The sequence below is a fragment of the Lipotes vexillifer genome, unplaced genomic scaffold (assembly GCF_000442215.2).
Source record: "Lipotes vexillifer unplaced genomic scaffold, Lipotes_vexillifer_v1.1 scaffold137, whole genome shotgun sequence".
NCBI lineage: Eukaryota > Metazoa > Chordata > Mammalia > Artiodactyla > Lipotidae > Lipotes > Lipotes vexillifer.
Genome location: NW_006775780.1, coordinates 1,450,829 through 1,475,304, shown reverse-complemented (window position 1 = coordinate 1,475,304; position 24,476 = coordinate 1,450,829). Strand labels below are relative to the sequence as shown.

At 37.9% G+C, this 24,476-nt stretch overlaps 1 protein-coding gene across 1 annotated transcript in view; it reads left to right on the top strand.

Moving 5' to 3' along the window:
- Positions 1 to 24,476, top strand: part of SPTLC3 (serine palmitoyltransferase long chain base subunit 3) — a 128,120-nt gene that overhangs the window by 33,576 nt on the left and 70,068 nt on the right. Inside the window, exons 5-6 of the mRNA XM_007450199.1 lie at positions 16,870 to 16,994; positions 19,453 to 19,546. Of these exons, the coding sequence (XP_007450261.1) occupies positions 16,870 to 16,994; positions 19,453 to 19,546 (219 nt within the window). The remainder of the gene's footprint in view (positions 1 to 16,869; positions 16,995 to 19,452; positions 19,547 to 24,476) is intronic.

Genomic DNA, 24,476 nt, shown 5'->3' with positions numbered 1-24,476 from the left:
TTGTTAATGTGTTGTGAAAGATTAGAAATTTTTGAGTTTAGGTGTGTGTGACATTACATTGTGAATTAGGGACCTCTGGAGTGAACAGCCTATCAAGTGTTGAAATTGGTACTCTTTAAGCTGGCTTGCCTTCAAATTTTTAGCTGCAAAGTCTGTAGATTAACTGTCTTAGCTGAAAAACGCTAGAATAACTACTATAATTTGTTTATAAACAGACTCTAAAACTACACGGATGTTTAGATTTTTAGCACTAAGATTGAGAATTGTGTAAAAATTGTTCATAATGTCTGAATAGTAACATCAAACAATCAGTAGTATCTTCAGGAATTCCCTGGCTGCCCAGTGGTTAGGACTCAGCGCTTTCACTGCCAAGACCCGAGTCTGATCCCTGGTCAGGGAACTAAGATCCCACAAGCTGCTTAGCCTGGCCTAAATAAATAAGTAAATAAAATGAAAAAAACAATCAGTAAAACTTCATTATGCAAGATATTTCTATCTATGATCTTTGAGTTTCGTTACTGGAAAGAACTATTTAATTTTGCTGTATGTGGAAGGTGTTTGTTTGAATATATTGATTTAACAATGGAAGACGTTCATGCAGCCACCCCTAACGCAAAGTCAATGCAGAATTGTTGTTCTTCCTTCATATGAATTAAGCTTCAAGTGAAGAATAAACTGAAACTTTAAAGATAAATAAACAAACAACCTAAAGGTGTGGTGCAAATGCAAACAGAAAGGAAAACAGAAGTTAAGCTTAGTGTATGAATTATTTTATAACGAGAGATTCACGTTATAAAAATTATGTGGAGAGCCCATAATGAAGATTCTTGCAACTCCTATAGCCTCTGTGCATTAAGTAACACAGCAGAGACATATATGGCTCTTTACTTTTCTATAGAAACTGGAAATTAGTAGGACAATGAATTATGGGAGGCTTCAAAAATCATATGGGTCAACTTAACATACTTGATTAAAAACAAAAGTGAGAAAAATAAAAAGTGAAATAGTGATAGGAAACCCTAAAGTTCCTCCCAGTCCTTGAAAAATGAAGAAGACAAAAAAATAAGCAAATAAAGACACAGAAGACATTAACAATGTAATTGTTGAGTTTAGTTTAATATTTATATATTGAATGCTGAACCTTAAAACATACTACCAGTAGACGATATCTTTTTAAATATTTACTGAATTTTCATATAAATTTACTATATATTATGCACAAAGAAAAGCTCATTGAATTCCAAAAAGTGAAATCTACATAGGTCACGTTCTTGGACCACTGTGAAATAAAGCTAAAAATTAATACCAAAATTAGAAATGAATCCTTTTTAAAAATCACTTGAAACTTTTAAAGCTCTCTCATAAGTAACTCTTGAATCAACAGAGAAATGAAGTTACAGTTACATCACGTTTAGAAACTAACAATTATGAGAACACCATAGGATCCAACTAGTTGTGTACTCAGAGGAAAATGTGTATTCTTACTTTACTAAAGAAGTAAGATCGAAGCTAGTAAACTAACAACCAATGGAGTAAGGAATAAAAGGAAAGTAAAAGTATTACACTATTAAAGATATAAACAGGAACTTATAAATTAGAGAAGAGTAATTTCTATTGGGCTGAGGCACCTAAATTTTAATAAGTCACTAGAGGTGATTCTGATGACCAGCCAGAGTTGACAGCCACTAAGCTAGCATAACCCTGATCCCAAAATTGGACAAATGAGCATTTAATAAAAGGAAAATTATAAGACAATATTACTTGGGAAAAAAATTATACAAGAAATTGACATTGCAAATTCAACAGTATAGTCAAATAACATGATACCATGATCAAGTAGTTCTATGGAGGGATTATAAGGACAGTGAGTTCAATAAGAAAATTTGTAACCTTGAAAGATCCAAGAAGGAAAACATATGATTATCTTGATAGATGTCACTAAAACATTTATAAAATTCAGTATCCATTCCTTATAAAACTTTTAATAGAATAAAAATAAGAGATTCTTGAATGGAATAAAAAATATCTACTTCAAACAATGAGACTTGTACTACACTTTGTGATGAAACTTCTAGTTACTAGAAGCTTTCACTTTGAGTCAGGGAAAAGATGAAGATGTGTTTTTACCACCATTTTAATAACCTTTGGAAGTACTAGGCAATATAATTATTCATTTATTTTTTACTCCTTACATCAATAAATATTTATTGAATAACTACCATGTGACAAAATAAGAAATATACGTGCAATAAAAGAAGAGGTGAACTAACCATTATTTGTAGACGATCTGGTTGTTCCTTTCTCTATTTTCTAAACCATGATCTGTGAGTAGTAAAGTGATCCTCAGAAGGGGCTGTTCTTGAGGCCACTGTAGAGATGAGGGGCTGCTGAGCAGGAGGGACAGAGTTTTAGTCCACTTTCTTTCATTTTACATATTAAACTATCAAGAATTTACTAGAAATAATAAACATTTAATAAAGAATTCAATAAAGAGCTACATTCAAAAACCCCTAATTTTTAAAATTCAGAAAGTCTATAATCAACAATCAATATGAGGATATACTGGGGAAAATAATATTATTAGTAAATATGAGGAAAAATGGCACAGACCTAGGGAATAAGCTTATTTTGAAAATGTGGTTTTGTTTGTTTGTTTACATCTTTATTGGAGTATAATTGCTTTACAATGGTGTGTTAGTTTCTGCTTTATAACAAAATGAATCAGTTATACATATACATATGTTCCCATATCTCTTCCCTCCTGCATCTCCCTCCCTCCCACCCTCCCTATCCCACTCCTCTAGGTGGTCACAAAGCACTGAGCTGATCTCCCTGTGCTATGCGGCTGCTTCCCACTAGCTATCTATTTTACATTTGGTAGTGTATATATGTCCATGCCACTCTGTCACTTTGTCACAGTTTACCCTTCCCCCTCCCCATATCCTCAAGTCCATTCTCTAGTAGGTCTGTGTCTTTATTCCTGTCTTACCCCTAGGTTCTTCATGACATTTTTTTTTCTTAAATTCCATATATATGTGTTAGCATATGGTATTTGTCTTTCTCTTTCTGACTTACTTCACTCTGTATGTTTCTGCTTTATAACAAAGTGAATCAGTTATACATATACATATGTTCCCATATCTCTTCCCTCTTGCATCTCCCTCCCTCCCACCCTCCCTATCCCACTCCTCTAGGTGGTCACAAAGCACCGAGCTGATCTCCCTGTGCTATGCGGCTGCTTCCCACTAGCTATCTATTTTACATTTGGTAGTGTATATATGTCCATGCCACTCTGTCACTTTGTCACAGTTTACCCTTCCCCCTCCCCATATCCTCAAGTCCATTCTCTAGTAGGTCTGTGTCTTTATTCCTGTCTTACCCCTAGGTTCTTCATGACATTTTTTTTTCTTAAATTCCATATATATGTGTTAGCATATGGTATTTGTCTTTCTCTTTCTGACTTACTTCACTCTGTATGACAGACTCTAGGTCCATCCACCTCATTACAAAATGTTTAGAACCTATTTGAAGGAAACTAAGATTTTTATAAAAGACCTAAAATAATACTTGAAAGAAACAGAAAGAGACACCAATATCCTAGAAGGGAATGGCTCAGTATTACAATTTGATCAAATCTTCCTTAAAATGAATATGTAAATTGAACACAATCTAGTGACATTAATAGACAAGATGGGTGGTGGGTGGTCTCAACCGAAAGTCTAGAGACAAACAGTTTGGTCCACTCATCTGTATGTAAAAAGAACAACATTTCAAATCAGCTAGAACAGGATCAATTATATCACAATTAGTTTTGTGATAACTGGCTGATCATATAAGGAAATAAGCCAGATTCCTATCTCATGCATTGTATCTAGGTAAGTTACACTTAGGTAAATTGCAAATGCATTTGCAATTGCAATGCAAAAGCAAAAGCAATCACCACCAGAAATAACTATATAAATAAAATTGAAACTGAGTGAATGACTAAATGGATGAATGAGTGAACAAATGAACAGAACAAAACTACTCAGACAATTCAAATACAAGATGCACTTGTGTGTGTTCCTTGGTAAAGGCCCTGCTAGAAATATCAGACTGCAGCTCCCTTTATGTGAGCAATGCTTGTGTCTTAGTCCATTTGGGCTGATATAACAAAATACCACAGACTGAGTGGTTTATAAACAACAGAAGTGTATTCCTCACCTTTCTGGAGGCTGAAAGTCCAAGATCAGGGAGGTAGCATGGTCAAGCGGGCCCTCTTCTGTGTTACAGACTTCTCCTTGTATGTGTCCTCACATGGCAGAAGGGGTGGGCTAGCTCTTTGGGCCTCTTTTGTAAGGGCACTAATCCTATTTATGAGGGCTCCATCCTCAAGACCTAATCACCTCCCAAAAACCCCACCTCCAAATGCCATCATTTAGGACATTAGGTTTTCAATATATGAATTTTGGGGGGACACAAACATTCAGACCACAGCAGCCTCTTCTCTAGCTTGTCACTTCTGATCATCCCTCCATTCTACAGCCCACAATGACCTCCAGTCTTTCCAGCAAAACTCACCTCACCTGGCAAGATGCCCTCTTACATGGCAGGGATGCATTTTAAATGATGCCCAGGCTCACTCCTTGCAACACAGGCCATTCAGGTCCATGGAAAACAGGCACTCTCCCTGTTAGGAGAGACAGCTTGCTCCCAACCCAACCAGTAGCCACAGCTGTTTGCCCTTCAGATTTCACAAGCCTGATTCAGACAGTAGTCTACTGTGTACTCACACTCCAGGGAACCAGAGAAAGCTCTCCCAGAAACATGGAGGGAAAAGATCGAACAAAATGAAAAATTTAAACTGCTGTACAAAACAAAACAAACAAACAAACAAAAACCAACAACAATGTCAACAAAGTTAAAAGTCAAAGAACAAAATCAGAAAAAATTATTCACATATATTTAACAAAATGTTAATGTTCTTAACGTCTAAAGACGCTTACAAATCAAAGGAAAAGAACATCCCAGTTTAGAAGTGGGCCAAGATTCTGACAAAGTTCTAAACAGGCAAAACTACAGAGTAGGATAGTGTGATATCCCTCAACCTTTTTTTTTCATTATCACTTCCTCTCATGATACTTTAATACCACAGATACACTATATATTTGTTTATGTAGTACATGGATATCTCTGCTTTACACATAAATAGAGTAAGATATTCCCCCTCCAAAAACCAATTTTCACCTCTTTGAAAGCAATATCACCCCTGTTTAGAATGCATATGTTACATTTGGGGGAGGTGGATGGTGACCAAAGAGGGCAAAGCTGTTCATATATTTTTTTTAACCTTAATACAGTTATGTGAGTTCACTTTATGAAACTTCATAGAGCTCCATATGTACAATTTGTTTCCCATTTTCTATGTATGTTCTAGTTTAAATGAAAATTTTACTTTTAAAAGTAGATCCAGTACATAAATGGACAATTAAGAAAAATAAATAAATATAAATGGGCAATGAGCTTGTGGAAAATACTCTGCCCCTTAAATAATCAAAAAATTATTAAGACACAGAGTTACCATTTTCACGCAATTGGCAAAAGACAGAAAATAATATCCCAAAGTTTCAAAGGAGTGAAGAAAAGGGCACCCTTATAAACGATTGACAGAGTAAATTGCAGGGCAATTTGAAAATGTATCAACTGCAAGCCATTTAACTCAGCAATTCCATTTTGAGAAATTTTGCTTTGAAAATTTTGAGTAAGTATTCAATGATGTATGATCGAGAATAATCATTGCATTGTATTTGATAATAGAAAAATTGGGGAAGTGAGGCGTTTCCAGCAAGGAAAGTGATTGAATATACTTGGTAGATCTGTTTAACATAATATTATTTAGCCATACAAAGTTATAATGTAGTTGCTCAGCACCATGATTTAGAGCAAAGGCTCTGGGATGAGGCTGCTGGGATTCAAATCCAAGTCCTTACTTTTAACTAGCTGAGGCCTGAGATAAACTATTATATACGCCTTCCTAGTCTTCAATTTTCTCTTCTGTAAAATGGAAAATACATTGCTAATGAACTTACATAGGAAAGAAAAACAGACTCACAGACATAGAGAACAGACTTGTGGTTGCCAAGGGGGAGGGGAGGTGGGGGAGGGAAGGAGCGGGAGTTTAAGATTAGCAGATGCAAGCTATTATATATAGAATGGATAAACAATAGGGTCTTACTGTATAGCACAGGGAACTATATTCAATAGCCTGTGATAAACCATAATGGAAAAGAATATGAAAAAGAATGTATGTATATGTATAACTGAATCATTTTGCTGTACAGCAGAAATTAACACAACATTGTAAATCAACTATACTCCAATAAAAAAAGAAAATACATTGTTAAGAGACTAAAACAAGAGCAGTATGTATGAGTCCACTTTTTAAAATATATTTTACATGAATATCTGTATTGATAAAGATGGTTATATTTTATTTTATTATGTAGTATTTTCTATTTTTTCCACAATGACCTCACATTTTTTGGTTTAATTATTTCCCTAAAAGTCACCAGGAGCCTAAGATGAAGGCACAGTCTTATGAAAATAGTTATAGTACTTCTAAGACATTACCACTGAATCAGACTGACCAGATTTCTTCAGTGTACTGGCGGGTTTCTGCTGCAGGTTATGTGGATTTTTTACCTTCAACCTGTGGTTTTCAAACTTTAGCTCACATTCGAATCACCTGCAGGGCTTGGAAAAACACAGATTGTTGGGCCCACCTACAGAGTTCCTGATGCAGTCAGTCTGGAATAGGACCCGAGATTTTGCACTTCTAACAAATTCCAAGGTGATATTGATGCTGCTGCTCTGGGGACCACACTTTGGGAACCACTGGAAACTATCTAGCATGGCTGACTTTCTTGACCAAATTTTCAAAACTTTTCCAAAATGCAATGGTCTTTCACCTTGTGTGGAATGAATACCACATATACCTGGGGGGTGGAGCCTATAAATAAAAACTGGAAAGTAGGTAAGATACACCCAGAAATCAGTGAAGCAATTTGATTTTTATCTCTGAGTCTATTCTGACACGCATTGCTGGTCCAGATTTCCAAATTTAGGAAAGGATAAACTCAGGCAAACTAGAGAGAAGTTTTGTTTCTGTTTGTTGATGGAAAGAATCAATAAACAATCTATAGCAGGAATAGAAAAGAGTTTTATTCCAGCCCAACTGAGGACTATAGGCAGCCTGGGAGACACAAATTCAAGAAGCACTAGAATTGTATCCCTCCAGACTATGAAATGTGGGAGGCTTATAAAGGCAAAAACTGCAAGGTTCCAGTTAGTTACATGAGTTTTTTAATCAAGAATTATAACTAGAACTGGCAAGAGGTAAGGGTGTTTTCAAGTAAGGATTGTTTGAGGTCTGAAATGGTTGCATAGTTACAAGGGCAGACCATGAGACCATAAGTTTGCAGCTGGCACCTCTTAGCTGATATTGTTTTAAGGATGGCTGGTGGTGTCCTTGAGTTTGATAAAGTTCAGAAAATTCAAGTCTCAGTGATGCAGGAACATGTCTGAAACCACATCCACAATAGCTGCCTGGCTCCACTTTCGATGCCTGAACTACAGTTACTCCATTTTTTTTAATGCATTCTTTTTCTAAATGGTTAAATCAGATGTACAATGCATGTTTGACAGGCCATAGACAGATTGCTCTAGTTAGCATAAAGTTTGTTAAATCATGTATAAGCCAGAATGATTTCTCTATACCTCAATATGTAGAAATTTCTTCCTTCACTTTCTCCCCTCTTCTCTGCTTTTGGTCAACAAGGAAGTGTAGCTTCTTGGTCTTTGTTTCCCTAAGCACTGGATGGTTAAAAGTGGATGTCTAGTAACAGTACATTATCTAAATCTATATGCTCTATAAGTGCTGCCAGAGTTTCACCTAGCAACTGTTAGTCAGAAGTTCACTTCTAAGAAAACAAACTCATGGAATGCCAGAAGACTAATTCTGTGCCAATGAAAGAGCATTCATACGTGGAGACTTTTCTCCTTTGAGAAGGAAAGCCTTGTGCTTGATTCATCACATCAGGAAAACCTGATTAGTACGTCTACCTAAAAACTGCCTAGTTGAGAACCTTCTTTCAAATTATAGTTGCAATTTCAAGAAGTAGGCTTGAAATATTTTCATCTTAAAAGCATCAGAAAGAACACACTTAGGAACACTTAGGAATCAATGAAACTGGATATAATAGGATATTATTTTCCATTCTCAGGTTTCGGATGTGATTTTCACGTTAGTTATGTACAAATTTCCTGAAATTTCTATTTCTCAGTTTGAGAACATTGTTCTTAGCCGTTAGACAGTGTGTCTCCCTCTTTCTCTACCTGACAAGTTCTCTGCTATTGTTTCATTCTTGTGTTTCTTTCTCAAACCTTTGTACCTAGATTCCAGGAATGTGCAATCTTGCTGACCTAAATATTGAAGAAGGGGCCAGCCTCAATTTGCAAAATGTGTAACTTAAAACATATTTCAAATAAATATCAGCTTCAAATTCCTATGGAAATCTCAGTTTCTAAGAAATTGCTACCAAGTAGAGACCTTGCTTTCTTTTTTTAAAAAAGCAATTTTAATTAACAGGATTTTATGCAAATCAATGCTATAAATATGCTTTAAAGCAGTGGATTCAGTTAAATAGGCTATAAAGGTCTCCATCTCAATTAGTATTACCTTCTTAATTTACACAGCAAAACCTTTATTCATAGACAGTGCCAGCTCCTTGCAGACTAAATTGTTGTAAATTCTGATCAATGAGATTTCATTGCATTTCTCTCAAGCCTTTTTATTTTCCTTTAAGAATATTTGTAAAGGAAGGTGGACCCTCAGGGGAATAGTTTGGGAGGAGGAAAATGAAAGTGTCTTGGTTTCTGAAAGCCTTTTGGCAATTTCCTGATACCTGTTATAATTCTGACAAGGTAATTGCCCTTCTCTTGAGAGTGATAGAAATTACAGCACAGCCAAATTTCAACTAGCAGAGATATTTCTGCAAGTGAAGAATTTGGCCCTGTAGGTTCAACAAAGCCAAGCAAACATAACAACTTAACAAGATATGCCAGTGATTTTACATAAGTATAATACTTGCCAGCAGGGTAACACCTGGGATGATTGAAAAAAGCTGAAACTCACAGACTTTCAGAATATGCAGATCATCTACCACTTCCCTTCACCTAGAAAAATACCATAAGATACATGAAGACTAGAGATTTTTTTTTTTTGCGGTACGCGGGCCTCTCACTATTGTGGCCTCTCCCGTTGAGGGAGCACAGGCTCCGGACGCACAGGCTCAGTGGCCATGGCTCACGGGCCCAGCCGCTCCGGGGCATGTGGGATCCTCCCGGACCGGGGCACGAACTCGTGTCCCCTGCATCGGCATGCAGACTCAACCACTGCGCCACCAGGGAAGCCCAAGACTAGAGATTTTTAATGACTTGCCAATCGATGTTCATGCGGTCAGTAGGCTGAGAAGACTAGATACCAGTTCACCTGAGTCCCACTGAAGAGCTCTTTGCACTGCCCCATACTGTTCAAAGTTAAATCAGAGACCAGCTACATCAGGGGTTACCAAACTAATTAATCCAGCTGCCCCTGTTTTGGTACTGCTTGCAAGTTACAAGTCATTTTTACAGTTTTAATTGACTGAAAAAATAAAAATAATATATTGTGACATGAAATATATTGAATTCCAATTTCAGTACCCATAAAGTTTCATTGAAACACAGCCATACCCAGGATTTTGTGTATTGTCTGTGACTGCTTTCACTTTATAATGGTAGAGTTGACTAGTTGCAACAGAGACCACACAATCCACAAAGCCCAAATATTTTCTCTCTGCCTCTCTATAAAAAGTTTGCTAATATAGGTAAGTACCAGCCATCACAGCAACTTGGGAAAAAGAATCCCCTAGATCGAATAACAATTGTCCACATTTCCAAACCCAGTGTACATCAAACTATAGTCTCCTTTACTTCATTTATTTATTTTGTATTTATTTATTTTTTTAATAAATTTATTTATTTATTTTTGGCTGTGTTGGGTCTTCGTTGCTGCGTCCGGGCTTTCTCTAGTTGTGGCGAGCAGGGGCTCCTCTTCGTTACGGTGTGCGGGCTTCTCATTGTGGTGGCTTCTCTTGTTGTGGAACACGGGCTCTAGGCACATGGGATTCAGTAGTTGCCGCACACAGGCTCAGTAGTTGTGGCTCGTGGGCTCTAGAGTGCAGTCTCAGTAGTGGTGGTGCACAGGCTTAGTTGGTCTGCAGCATGTGGGATCTTCACGGACCAGGGCTCAAACCTGTGTTGCCTACATTGGCTGGCAGATTCTTAACCACTGCACCACCAGGGAAGCCCTCCTTTACTTCATTTAGACTAAAAATCCTGTTACATCCAAATATACTAAGGATATAGATTAACTTTCATAGACATCAGTACCTGTGTATATCCTTTAACCACTGGTAATGTCAAACAATAATTAGTTTCAAGGCTGCCAAGAACAAAGAGCTTTATTTTGTGTCTTAAGAGTTGTAATTCAGAAAACACAGATTCGGGTAAAACCGAAAGAGTGGGGGACTTCCCTCGTGGCGCAGTGGTTAAGAATCTGCCTGCCAATGCAGGAGACACGGGTTCGATCCCTGGTCAGGGAAGATACCACATGCTGTGGAGCAACAAAGCCCGTGTGCCACAACTACTGAGTCTGTGCTCTAGAGCCCACAAGCCAGAACTACTGAGCCAGCGCAGCCCAATAACTGAGGCCCATGTACCCTAGAGCCCGCGCTCCGCAACAAGAGAAGCCACCGCAATGAGAAGCCTGTGCACCACAACAAAGAGTAGCCCCAGCTTGCCGCAACTAGAGAAGCATGAGCTAAACCTAAAGCATTGTCATACCCGAACCTGGAACCTAAACTGTCCCTGTATCCTAACCCTAACCCTAAAACTTACCCAAAGCCTTACCCTAGCCCATGAACTCTTCCTAACACGAAGGCTAACACTAACATATGCCCTAACACGTACGTTAAACCTAACCGTTGTCACACATGCTGAATCTGAACCTTGGCTCTAGACTTACTAACTGCATGACCTTGTGAACTAAACTCTCAGGCTTTGGTGTCCTTATCTATAAAAGGAGATAACAGCAGTACCAACTTCAAAAATTTGTATGACAATTAATTGAGATAAAGCTTGAAATGTTTCAGCAGGGTAGGTTGTCACGTTGTTATGTAGGTGGCCTGCACTTATTAGCTCTATCTCCTTTGGGTAAGTGGCAACACTTCTGCATCTATTTCCTCACTGATAAGGACCAGGATGCCTATTTTATAGAGTGTGTGGAGGCATAATAATTAAATAACCATATACATAAGTGGACCCTCATTATAAGTTGCTTCAGTCCCCCTCCTTCTTCTATCTTTGTTTCCAGAGGTGGGGTTTTTGTACTTGAACATTCGTTACATTTTTTAAAAAAATTTACTTATTTATTTATTTATTTTTGGCTGTATTGGGTCTTCGTTTCTGCGCGAGGGCTTTCTCTAGTTGTGGCAAGCAGGGGCCATTCTTCATCACGGTGTGCGGGCCTCTCGCTATCGCAGCCTCTCTTGCTGCGGAGCACAGGCTCCAGATGCGCAGGCTCGGTAGTTGTGGCTCACGGGCCTAGTTGCTCCACGGCATGTGGGATCTTCCCAGACCAGGGCTCGAACCCATGTCCCCTGCATTAGCAGGCAGATTCTCAACCACTGCGCCACCAGGGAAGCCCCAGAGGTGGGTTTTTAAAGTGAGAGAATCAAACGTGAATTAGCTTTGTACAGTAGATAATAGTATTATATCAATGATAATAGTACTGGCGTTACATAAGAGAGTGCCCTGTTTTTAGGAAATACAGAGTGAAATATTTAAGAGAAGAGGGGGCATCATGATCGCAATTTATTAAATAGTTCAGCAAAAAATTTCATATAATTGTATATATTATATATAATTATATACACACATGTGTGTGTGTATGTATATATATATATATATATATATATATACATACACACACACACATAGAGAGAGAGAGAATGATATTTAAAGAAACGTACTAAAATGATAACGTATGGGGAATCTGGGTGAAAAGTATTTGGGGATTCTTGGTACTATTCTTGCAACTTTTTGGTAGGTCAAAAATTACATCAAAACAAAATGTTAAAGAAAAAAAGAAGGGTGAATCATGACTCTATTGAGTATGTGGTCAGAGGTGAGGTAGAGGTCATCATTTGGTCCACTTAAAAATTCTTCTCTTATCAAGATGATTTGTGACAGGAAAGCTCATCATAATTACATATCCACGCCTCAAGGTTTTTGTTTGCATCGGATTCTAATTATCTATTAACGTTTTAACCTGCCAAGAGATGGCAAGTGGTTTGCTAAAAATAAAGGCCTGGGAAGTTGGGCAGATAAAAATTGTTTCTGCTGTTTTACTGAACTTCATCAGGATGGGTGGTCTCTTGACCCAGCAGTGGAGTGGTGGCCTCTGCTCAGTGTGACAGTGTGTTCTAGACCCATTTCAGACAACCCATCTGGCTTCAAGACTTTTCTCTGAATGTTTCACAGGAAAACAAAGGTACTCAAGAGGCTTAGTAGCTCTGTAACCCCTACCAGACTGTACACAAGCAGAATAAGCAGAAGAACAGGGTATTCTAAGTGCTTTTGGGTGAAGAGCTGAAAGGTGGACTCCTTTAGGCAGAAGGGTTGATGCTGATTTTAATGCAGGAATCACCAGTTCAAGCAAAGTGGCTCAGAAGTGGGCTGAGAGCCATAGCACAGTAGGAACAGCCAGATGAGATGGCTGGCATGTTGCCACAATAAATGACCACCTACTCCTAGGTCACATCTAAGGAACAATCAACAAACGGGATATTCTGAACGAAAAGAGACTACTGTCACAGTTTGGAAATTAGTCTTCACATGTGCTACACAGGAAGACTAGGTGGTTGTGAAACAGGCTTGTTAATAACACCTACACCCTTTACTATTAATCAGTGTCAATATGAAGGCCGATATCATTAAAAAAATCAGCTGAAATGTAGAGTTCATAAACATAATATTGCTACTTTTTCCTGAGTCTGAATTTTATTGATTTGACTGATGGTGGCAGACCCTGTGCTTGGCATGTGAAAATACTGCTGAGAGATCTGGCAAGAGGATACACCCAGCTTGTGTTTATTCTTTTATTCACAAAGCAGATTTTCAGTATCCACTGGATAAATAAACCTCCAGGATAAGAACAAGTGTCAATATATGCACAACACTGAAATTTGGAGATCCATTCTCACCAGCCTATATGTGACTTTCAGAGACTAAAGAAAAAAACAAAAGTCACAGAGAAATAAAGATTATATTTGTACCGTCAGTTAGGACTATAGCTCTGCTTTCTTGAGATTTAAAAAAAAAGGCCCACAGTTATATGTCAGCAACAAAATGTTGAATATGATTTCTAGAATTCCTCAAGTACTCAGACCACCAAGGGCAAACTTGACAGGACTCAGGCATCTCCATTCAATCAGGGTATGGCTTGAATGTTGGTGGAAACAAGCTAGTTAAGTTTCTAGTGACAGTTTTGTTTCCCCAAGGTCCTCCTACATTTTCATTTCTTTTTTCTTCAGTTTTAATATTTTTTATTGAAGTATAGTTGATTTACAATGTTGTGTTAATTCCTACATTTTTATTTCTTGAATTTGAGGAAGAGGAGGCAGAAAGCAGCAGTCCATTAATATGAAAGAGACATATTATCTATTCTTCCTTAAAAACCCCACCCCATCCCAGACCAGCCCAGTCTAACGCTGCAAAGCATGGCTTCTTCTGGAGACCTAATCTGGTCACCTGCTTTCCCCCCCCTTCTCCCTCTCTTTAAGTCAACATAATGAAAGAGACCTCGTAGAGGGGGATTCCTCAGGCTGTTCTTAGACACACCCATGTCTAATTAGTTGGTTGGCTGTTTAATCATTTACAAGACATCCTGTATTATCCTAAGGACTTTTAGTGATGTAACTGTTATAGATAAGGCCTTGGAATGGCAGATTTGGGGAAGATGTAGGTGAAGGAAGACATCACTCAGATTCATCGTGAACGCCTACTCATGCACTTCTGGGTGACTGGGCCAGGACACAGTTGTCCCCTGACATCTGAGCAGGAAAGGCTCATGGGGAAAGTTACCAAGTTAACAATGTTTGGGCACCCTCCATCCTTGCTGGACACCTTCTTCAGGTGTCGGTGTTTCCAAGCTGGTGCTCACTGCCTGGTCGCCTTGTTGCTCTGGCATCACATGACTTCCTGACCTTTTTCCTTCCTCTAGCCTCAGTCTTGGCCTCCTTCTCCATCAAAAGACAGAATGCAACTCAGCAAGCACCTACTATGTGTCAGTACTGCAATAGGAGTGCCAGTATCTGCACACCCAGTATCTGCACTCCAAGAGCTCTTTCTGTAATAAAGCAGATGGCCCCATGAACATCCCCAGTGAAACTTACTAAGTGCTATAATCATTATGTGATGAGGCTCATGCGACCTCAGAGGAGAAAATGACCAAGTTTGCCTGGGGAAGCTGAAACTGCATCCGAGAAAAGAGGCCATGTTAGGTGGATCTCAAAGAGTGACTAGGAGCTGCCAGAAGACCATTCTAGGTGGAGGAAAGACCACTCCCAAGGGCAAAGATGCCTAAAACAGCACCTCTCCCAATCTCTCCAGAAACTGCCAGGAGGGGCAGCCAGAGGCCCCCCAGCTGTTTCGTGGAAGAGCTGGGGTCAGAACCAGCTCTCCTCACGGCCAGGCCGGTGGACTTTTCACTACCTGTTCTTGGAGGTGTTCCCTTTGGAATGCAGTCTCTGCTGGGTAAAAACAAATCTGACAAAAGATTATGGGCCCACGTTTTATCATTAAATTTCAGTTTCTCTTTTCACACTATAGTGTATGTTGGATAATAAAGTTTTAAATTACAATTTAAATTTCTAACTATTCCCCACCCCCAAATCTTGAGTACAATTGACTCTGCTAGAATGTTTGTTTTACTATGTTTTCTGACAGTTTGGAGCATAAATGAATTCTGATTTGAGAAAAAGGCCACCAGCCAGCAGCGTGAGGAGAGGGGAAGGGCAAAGATGGGCCACCTCGTGTTCTCTTTTATGTTAAATGCAAAATAAAACTTCAACTCACCATGCAATGCCTTCTAAAGTTCAACTCCTCACCATTTTAGCTCAATAAGCAAGCTAATTTACCAATTTAAATAAAATTCTGATGTCACACTCTGTAGTAATATATGTTAATCTTTAGATTAATAGAAGCTTGTTTATAATAGTCCTAGATATGCTAACAACATTCCTCTAACTTAAATCTGAGTTAAATCTGCATATGGATGGATGCAAATTCCTGTCCACTTGTACATTTTTTCTATTCTGTTAAGTGTATCATCTAGACCAATAAAAATATAATGTAAGACACGTGTAATTTAAAATTTTCTAGTAGCCACATTTTAAAAAGTTTTTAAAAATCAGGTAAACAATTTCATAATACATTTTATTTGATCCAATATATCCCAAGTATTGTCATTTAAACATGTAATCAATAAGTAAAATATTAAGGAACTATACTATATTATTTTTATTGTTTTTGTTCTCTCTTCAAAAAATGGTGGATAGTTTACCCTAACAGTACATGTCAATTCAGACACCAAATTCTCACTGGTTAAAGTGAAATAAGTGGGAAATAATCCTACCAAAACAGTAAAGTTGTGTTTAGTGGAAAAAAATAACTAAAATTAAATAAAATTTAAAACTCAGTTCCTCTGTTGCACTAACCATATGTAGTTGGTGGCTATCATAGTGGACAGTATAGATCTAGAAGTTAGAGTGATGGCAAACAAGACTATGGGAAACATTAGTATTTACTCTCAGTAAGGCATGAGGGATTATTTATAAGAAGGGGTCAGAGAGTAAGCATTTAAAGGTAGTAGAGTCTTAAAACTATGAACTTTGGAGTTAGACTTGAGTATCTCTGTTGCTTTTTATCCATGACCTTTTCCCACTTCAGTTTTCTTATCTGTAAAGTAATAATACATGCATTATTGGGCCCTTAAAATTAAATGAGATAACCTAAATAGTGGGCTTTGAAATCTAGCACATTCCAAAGGTTCAATAAATTATAGCTCAGTGCGTGTATGGAAGTCATGAGCTCTGTTTGCATTTGAGTGTCAGGAACCCTCTGAGGGAGTTAGAATTTAATTAATTATTCATGGGATGTAAGGTGGAAAGAAAGAGGAACTGTGGCATTTTTTATAAATTTTATTGCATTATAAATTATATATAGAGAAAAGTGCACCAATCGTAAGTATAAAATGGATTTTCACAAAACAAACATACCCATGTAACCAGCACCCAGATATAGAAACAAAACAGAGCATCTCAAAGTTCTCTCCACTCTCTCAACAAAAGTAACCACTTCACTGACTTCTAACACTACAGGTTAGTTTTGTCTGTTTGTAAATTTCATATAAATGGATTCATACAATATGAGTGTATACATGTCTGACTTTTTTCTCCCAACCACATATTTGTGAGATTTTCCATGTTGTTGTGTGGGACATTAGTTTGTTTTTTCTCACTGCTGTGTTGAATTCTACTGTATATGTATTGATCCATTCTACAGTGTGTGGTTATTTGGGTTGTTTCTAGATTTGGCCTATGGCAAATAGACCTGCTATGTGCACTCCTGTATGTGTCTTTTGGTAATGGGTAAGCATTGGAATTTGAGTTTTCAATCTCGGACTTGTTGAGAACAGGAGATTCACCCATCCTGTCATTTCATGAGCAGGAACCTTGGATAAACATAAAGAGTTGGAGGACCTTGTGGCTAAGTTCCTGAAGGTAGAAGCTGCTATGGTCTTTGGGATGGGATTTGCAACGAACTCAATGAATATCCCTGCACTCGTTGGAAAGGTGAGGATTTGTTAACATAATTGTCTTCTGCTGTGTTATTCCTAAGACATAACTCTGAGCAGGTCCTTTGTTAGACGTATGACTGAGAAGTTTCTTTTCTTAGGCTTGGATGTTCAGCTTTTTGAATACATGTACTGTTACCGACCAGGGTGCCTGGCCTCCTTAATCGATAGAAATTGATAAGAGGCCAGACAAGAGATTCAGGCAAGGCTTTACTGGGGCCCCTGCTTCAGCAGCGGGGGAGCTTGCCCCCAAGGAGGGGGGCGAGCTAGTTCCTCGTATGGGGTGAGGGTAAGGGCAGGTCCCAGGGTAAGGCCAGAGGGGTGGCTTAGGAGGTTTGCCCACCGCTTGGGTGGTGTTGTGTGCAAGAGGCATATGCGGTACCCTGCTTTTGCTTCTGGCTCTTCAGAAGTGGCAGTTGGGTTTTTTGGTCTTTTTGTATCTTGTTGTCCATAATTTGCCCCAACTGCACAAGCACACAGTTATTTTTAGTCCCATATAATTTCTTTGTATTTTGTTGCACAAGGAGATGAAGAGGTTTGTCCAGGTGCAAGCATTGCAGCAAAGGGTCCCAGGTCCCAGCCTGTCTAAGTACTAGCTGAGTCCAGCAAATCTCTTCATCATGATATCTGGTTATAGAATTGCAGCCCTAGATGGGAGTCAAACTTCCTCTTCAGTGACAGATTTGCAAAATCAATTAAATTTTTAGGCCCCCGAGTCACCATGTTCAGCATAACAAATGCTTATTAAGCATTTATGTTAACCAAACCTTTTTCTCGTGTTATTTGCCCCTTTATTCATTCAATAAGTCGCTTATTGAGAATCTACTGTGTTCTCATATGAGGCAAGTTACAGAGTATACAGAGATGAGCAAGACCTTTGCCCTGTAAATTCATGCAGTTTCTAATGGGGGTAATAACACACCAAGTAGCATAGGATAAATACCACAGAAAAGGGGTGCCCATAAATGGAGAAGGACAAGAGTTGTCCCCTAACTCTTCTCGAGAAAGGCTGAGATGATTGTGCAAAGTAGGTGACATGGGAACAGAATCGGTTACTTATCTGTTTAGGTAACTAAGTTATTTTCTTAAGGCAAGGAAGAGTTAGCAGCATGTGTGAAGAACTGAGGTTTGGAAGAATTAGAATGTAGGAGAGTGGATGAAAAAGAGACCAGAGGTGAAGGCAGTTACCAAATTGTAAAGATCCTTATAGTGTAAATCATGCTAGAGTGTTGGGAGTTCTCCTGGAGAAAATGAAGAGTTGGTTTGTTCATTTTAAGTAAGCAAGTCCCATAATCAGATTTATGTTTTTAAAAATCTGACTCATGACAACTAATCTAATGCAGTATATGATCTTTGATTGGATTCTGCATTGAAAAAAAATAGAAGGAAAGGAAACATCTGTAAAAGGCACCAAGACATTTTTAGGACAGTGGGAAAACTTTTAATTTGAACTGTATATTAGATGATAGCATTGTATTAATGTTTAATTTCAAAGGTGTGATAATTGCATTGTGATTTTGTAGGAGAATGTCCTTTTTCCTAGTAGACACGTGCTAAAGAATTTCAGGGTGAGGTATCATGAGGTTTACAAGTAACTCTCAAATGTCCACCAAAAAAAATTATAAATACACACACAATGTCTGGGGTATGGAGATGTGAGAATTTTGCTGGCTTTGGCTTCAAAAACTTAAAAATGTATCATGTGTGAGATTTCTAAAATATAAGGGAGAACTCTAAGATTCTGGGTGTCCATTAAAAAAAGGTCTTTATTTTTCATTTTTTTGCATGTCTCTGCATTTTGAGCCTACTTGAGCAATTTCATAATTTAGAAATCTTTAAATTAATAAAGAAAAATAATTTTACAAACAGTAATTTATATAAGCAGTAAATTAGAGTGACTTTCTCTCCTTGCCTCAGACTGAATTGCCATCCATACTTTTCCATATGCAAAGTTTTTAACTGTAAAGCAGTGATGCCTCTGTCTACATGGATGTTAATATAGTAGGGAATGAGAATCAGAAAACAAGAGCTTGAAATGTTTTGCAGAAATTATCCCTGCCTTCCAGTAGGAGTGCCCTGAAACCATTCCAAATAATCGAGCACGGGATTGAAAAGCCTCAGCAAATCCACAACCCACCCAAAATCATGTTAGTTTTCCTGCCAGCCATCAATCCTTTAGACTCTACCCAGTGCTTAATCTTGGATGAACTCCTCTGCTGAAAACTATATGCAAATGTTTCAAAAAGGTGTTAACCCTTAACAGATCCCCAACTCCATCAGCAAATTGCTCTAGAGGATTTTATCCACGTAGACACCAGTTTAAACTCTTGGACTTTTAAAATTAAAGAGGGTTTTGGAGAATCTGTGTTATAGATCTTAAAGTGAGTTTCTGTTCCCACATGTTTTCCCTTCATTTTATTTATTGGCCTATGTTTCATGTGCTTGTTTTCTACCAGGGATGCCTCATTTTAAGCGATGAGTTAAACCATGCATCTCTTGTGCTTGGGGCCCGACTCTCGGGTGCAACCATAAGGATCTTCAAACACAACAGTGAGTATCAGTGTTTCTATCCAATAGATACCTCTTGCTTCTAGACAAAAGTAAAAATTATTGATGGGGCTTAGTCCTTGCTCTTCGACCTGGGAGCTTAGCTAATGAAACACAGTCATGTTTATACTCACTACTGGCTTGTTAACCTCTGGTGACCTGGAACAAATGTTTGAACTGCATTAAACACCCAGATTGCTAAGTGTAACCCAAACACATTAGTGTCTCTGCCATTAGTGGTCTTCCAGCGCAGCCTCTGAAGCCATGACTGAGCTCTTAGACTGCACGTAATTATCAGAAGTATGATAATGCCTCCTCTTTTGTAACTCTGCCTTGAGAAAGTTTAAAGAATTAAGTTTTTTTTTTAATTTATTTTTTCAATGAAGCACAGTTGATTTACAGTGTTGTGATAATTTCTGCTGTACAGCAAAGTGACTCACTTATATATGCATTCCTTTTTATATTCTTTTCCATTATGGTTTATCTCGGGATGTTGAACGTAGTTCTCTGTGCTGTACAGTAGGACCTTGTTGTTTATCCATTCTATACATAATAGTTTGCATCTACTAACCCCAAACTCCCAGTCCACCCCTCCCCCACTCCCTCTCCCCCTTGGAGAGCCACAAGTCTGTTCTCTATGTCTGTGAGTCTGTCTCTGTTTTGTAGATAGGTTCATCTGTGTCATATTTTAGATTCCACATATAAATGTTACATGGTATTTGTCTTTCTCTGTTTGACTTTCTTCACTTAGTACGATAATCTCTAGTTGCATCCATATTGCTGCAAATGGTATTATTTCATTCTTTTTTATGGCTAAGTTGTATTCCATTGTGTATATGCACCATATCTTTTTTTTTTTAATGCTTTTATTGGAGTATAATTGCTTTACAATGGTGTGTTAGTTTCTGCTTTATAACAAAATGAATCAGTTATACATATACATATATCCCCATATCTCTTCCCTCTTGCATCTCCCACCCTCCCACCCTCCCTATCCCACCCTTCAAGCTGGTCACAAAGCATGGAACTGATCTCCCTGTGCTATGCGACTGCTTCCCACTAGCTATCTATTTTACATTTGGTAGTGTTTATATGTCCATGTATACACTAACACTCTCTCACTTTGTCCCAGCTTACCCTTCCCCCTCCCAGTGTCCTCAAGTCCATTCTCTAGAAGGTTTGCGTCTTTATTCCCATCTTGCCCCTAGGTTCTTCGTGACTTTTTTTTTTTTTTTCAGATTCCATATATATGTGTTACCACACGGTATTAGTTTTTCTCTTTCTGACTTACTTCACTCTGTAGGACAGACTCTAGGTCCATCCACCACACTACAAATAACTCACTTTCGTTTCTTTTTATGGCTGAGTAATATTCCATTGTATATATGTGCCACATCTTCTTTATCCATTCAACTGTTAATGGACACTTAGGTTGCTTCCATGTCCTGGCTACTGTAAATAGAGCTGCAGTGAACATTGTGGAACATGACTCTTTGAATTATGGTTTTCTCAGGGTATATGCCCAGTAATGGGATTGCTGGGTCATATGGTAGTTCTATTTTTAGTTTTTTAAGGAACCTCCATACTGTTTTCCATAGTGGCTGTATCAATTTACATTCCCACCAACAGTGCAAGAGGGTTCCCTTTTCTCCACACCCTCTCCAGCATTTATTGTTTGTAGATTTTTTGGTGATGGCTATTCTGACCAGTGTGAGATGATATCGCATTGCAGTTTTGAATTGCATTTCTCTAATGATTAATGATGTTGAACATTCTTTCATGTGTTTGTTGGAAATCTGTATATCTTCTTAGGAGAAATGTATATTTAGGTCTTCTCCCCATTTTTGGATTGGGTTGTTTGTTTTTTTGATATTGAGCTGCATGAGCTGCTTGCAAACTTTAGAGATCAATCCTTTATCAGCTGCTTCATCTGCAAATATTTTCTCCCATTCTGAGGGCTGTCTTTTCGTCTTGTTTATGTCTTCCTTTGCTGTGCAGAAGCTTTTAAGTTTAATTAGGCCCCATTTGTTTCTTTTTGTTTTTATTTCCATTTCTCTAGGAGGTGGGTCAAAAAGGATCTTGCTGTGATTTATGTCATAGAGTGTTCTGCCTATGTTTTCCTCTAAGAGTTTGATGGCGGCTGGCCTTACATTTAGGTCTCTAAACCATTTTAAGTTTATTTTTGTGTATGGTGTTAGGGAGTGTTCTAATTTCATTCTTATACATGTAGTTGTCCAGTTTTCCCAGCACCACTTATTGAAGAGGCTGTCTTTTCTCCACTGTATATTCTTGCCTCCTTTATCCAAGATAAGGTGACCATATGTGGGTGGGTTTATCTCTGGGCTTTCTATCCTGTTCCATTGATCTATCTTTCTGTTTTTGTGCCAGTACCATACTGTCTTGATTACTGTAGCTTTGTAGTATAATCTGAAGTCAGGGAGCCTGATTCCTCCAGCTCCATTTTTCTTTCTCAAGACTGCATTGGCTGTTCAGTCTTTTGTGTTTCCATACAAATTGTGAAATTTTTTGTTCTAGTTCTGTGAAAAATGCCAGTGGTAGTTTGACAGGGATTGCGTTGAATCTGTAGATTGTTTTGGGTAGTAGAGTCATTTTCACAATGTTGACTCTTCCAATCCAAGAACATGGTATATCTCTCCATCTATTTGTATCATCTTTAATTTCTTTCATCAGTGTCTTATAATTTTCTGCATACAGGTCTTTCATCTCCTTAGGTAGGTTTATTCCTAGGTATTTTATGCTTTATGCTGCAATGGTAAATGGGAGTGTTTTCTTGATTTCACTTTCAGGTTTTTCATTATTAGTGTATAGGAATGCAAGAGATCTCTGTGCATTAATTTTGTATCCTGCTACTTTACCAAATTCATTGATTAGTTCTAGTAGTTTTCTGGTAGCATCTTTAGGATTCTCTGTGTATAGTAACATGTCATCTGCAAACAGTGACAGCTTTACTTTTTCTTTTCTGGTTTGGATTCCTTTTATTTCTTTTTCTTCTCTGATTGCTGTGGTTAAAACTTCCAAAACTATGTTGAATAATAGTGGTGAGAGTGCACAACCTTGTCTTGTTCCAGATCTTAATGGAAAAGGTTTCAGTTTTTCACCATTGAGGATGATGTTGGTGGTGGGTTTGTCATATATGGCCTTTATTATCTTGAGGTAAGTTCCCTCTATGCCTACTTTCTGGAGAATTTTTTTCATAAATGGGTGTTGAATTTTGTTGAAAGCTTTCTCTGCATCTATTGAGTTTATCATATGGTTTTCTCCTTCAATTTGTTAATATGGTGTATCACATTGAGTGATTTGTGTATATCAAGGAATCCTTGCATTTCTGGGATAAACCTCACTTGGTCATGGTGTATGATCTTTTTAATGTGCTGTTGAATTCTGTTTGCTAGTATTTTGTTGAGGATTTTTGCATATATGTTCATCAGTGATATTGATCTATAGTTTTCTTTGTTTGTGACATCTTTGTCTGGTTTTGGTATCAGGGTGATGGTGGCCTCTTGGAATGAGTTTGGGAGTGTTCCTTCCTCTGCTATATTTTGGAAGAGTTTGAGAAGGATAGGTGTTAGCTCTACTCTAAATGTTTGATAGAATTCACCTGTGAAGCCATCTGGTCCTGGGCTTTTGTTTGTTGGAAGATTTTTAATCACAGTTTCCATTTCAGTGCTTGTGATTGGTCTGTTCATATTCTCTCTTTCTTCCTGGTTCAGTCTCGGAAGGTCGTGCATTTCTAAGAATTTGTCCATTTCTTCCAGGTTGTCCATTTTATTGGCATATAGTTGCTTCTAGTAATCTCTCATGATCCTTTGTGTTTCTGCAGTGTCAGTTGTTACTTCCCCTTTTTCATTTCTAATTCTATTGAGTTGAGTCTTCTCCCTTTTTTTTCTTGATGAGTCTGGCTAATGGTTTATCAATTTTGTTTATCTTCTCAAAGAACCAGCTTTTAGTTTTATTTATCTTTGATATTGTTTCCTTCATTTCTTTTTCATTTATTTCTGATCTGATCTTTATGATTTCTTTCCTTCTCCTAACTTTGGGGTTTTTTTGTTCTTCTTTCTCTAATTGCTTTAGGTGTAAGGTTAAGTTGTTTATTTGAGATGTTTCTTGTTTCTTAAGGTAGGATTGTATTGCTATAAACTTACCTCTTAGAATTGCTTTTGCTGCATCCCATAGGTTTTGAGTTGTTGTGTTTTCATTGTCATTTGTTTCCAGGTATTTTTTGATTTCCTCTTTGATTTCTTCAGTCATCTCTTGGCTATTAAGTAGTGTATTGTTTAGCCTCCATGTGTTTGTATTTTTTACAGATTTTTTTCCTGTAGTTGATACCTAGTCTCATAGCATTGTGGTCAGAAAAGATGCTTGAAACGATTTCAATTTTCTTAAATTTACCAAGGCTGGACTTGTGCCCCAAGATATGATCTATCCTGGAGAATGTTCCATGAGCACTTGAGAAGAAAGTGTATTCTGTTGTTTTTGGATGGAATGTCCTATAAATATCAATTAAGTCCACCTTGTTTAATGTATCATTTAAAGCTTGTGTTTCCTTATTTATTTCCATTTTGGATGATCTGTCCATTGGTGAAAGTGGGGTGTTAAAGTCCCCTACTATGATTGTGTTACTGTCAATTTCCCCTTTCATGGCTGTTAGCATTTGCCTTATGTATTGAGGTGTTCCTATGTTGGGTGCGTACATACTTACAATTGTTATATCTTCTTCTTGGATCGATCCCTTGATCATTATGTAGTGTCCTTCTTTGTCTCTTGTAATAGTCTTTATTTTAAAGTCTATTTTGTCTGATATGAGAATTGCTACTCCAGCTTTCTTTTGGTTTCCATTTGCATGGAATATCATTTTCCATCCCCTCACTTTCAGTCTGTATGTGTCTCTAGGTCTGAAGTGGGTCTCTTGTAG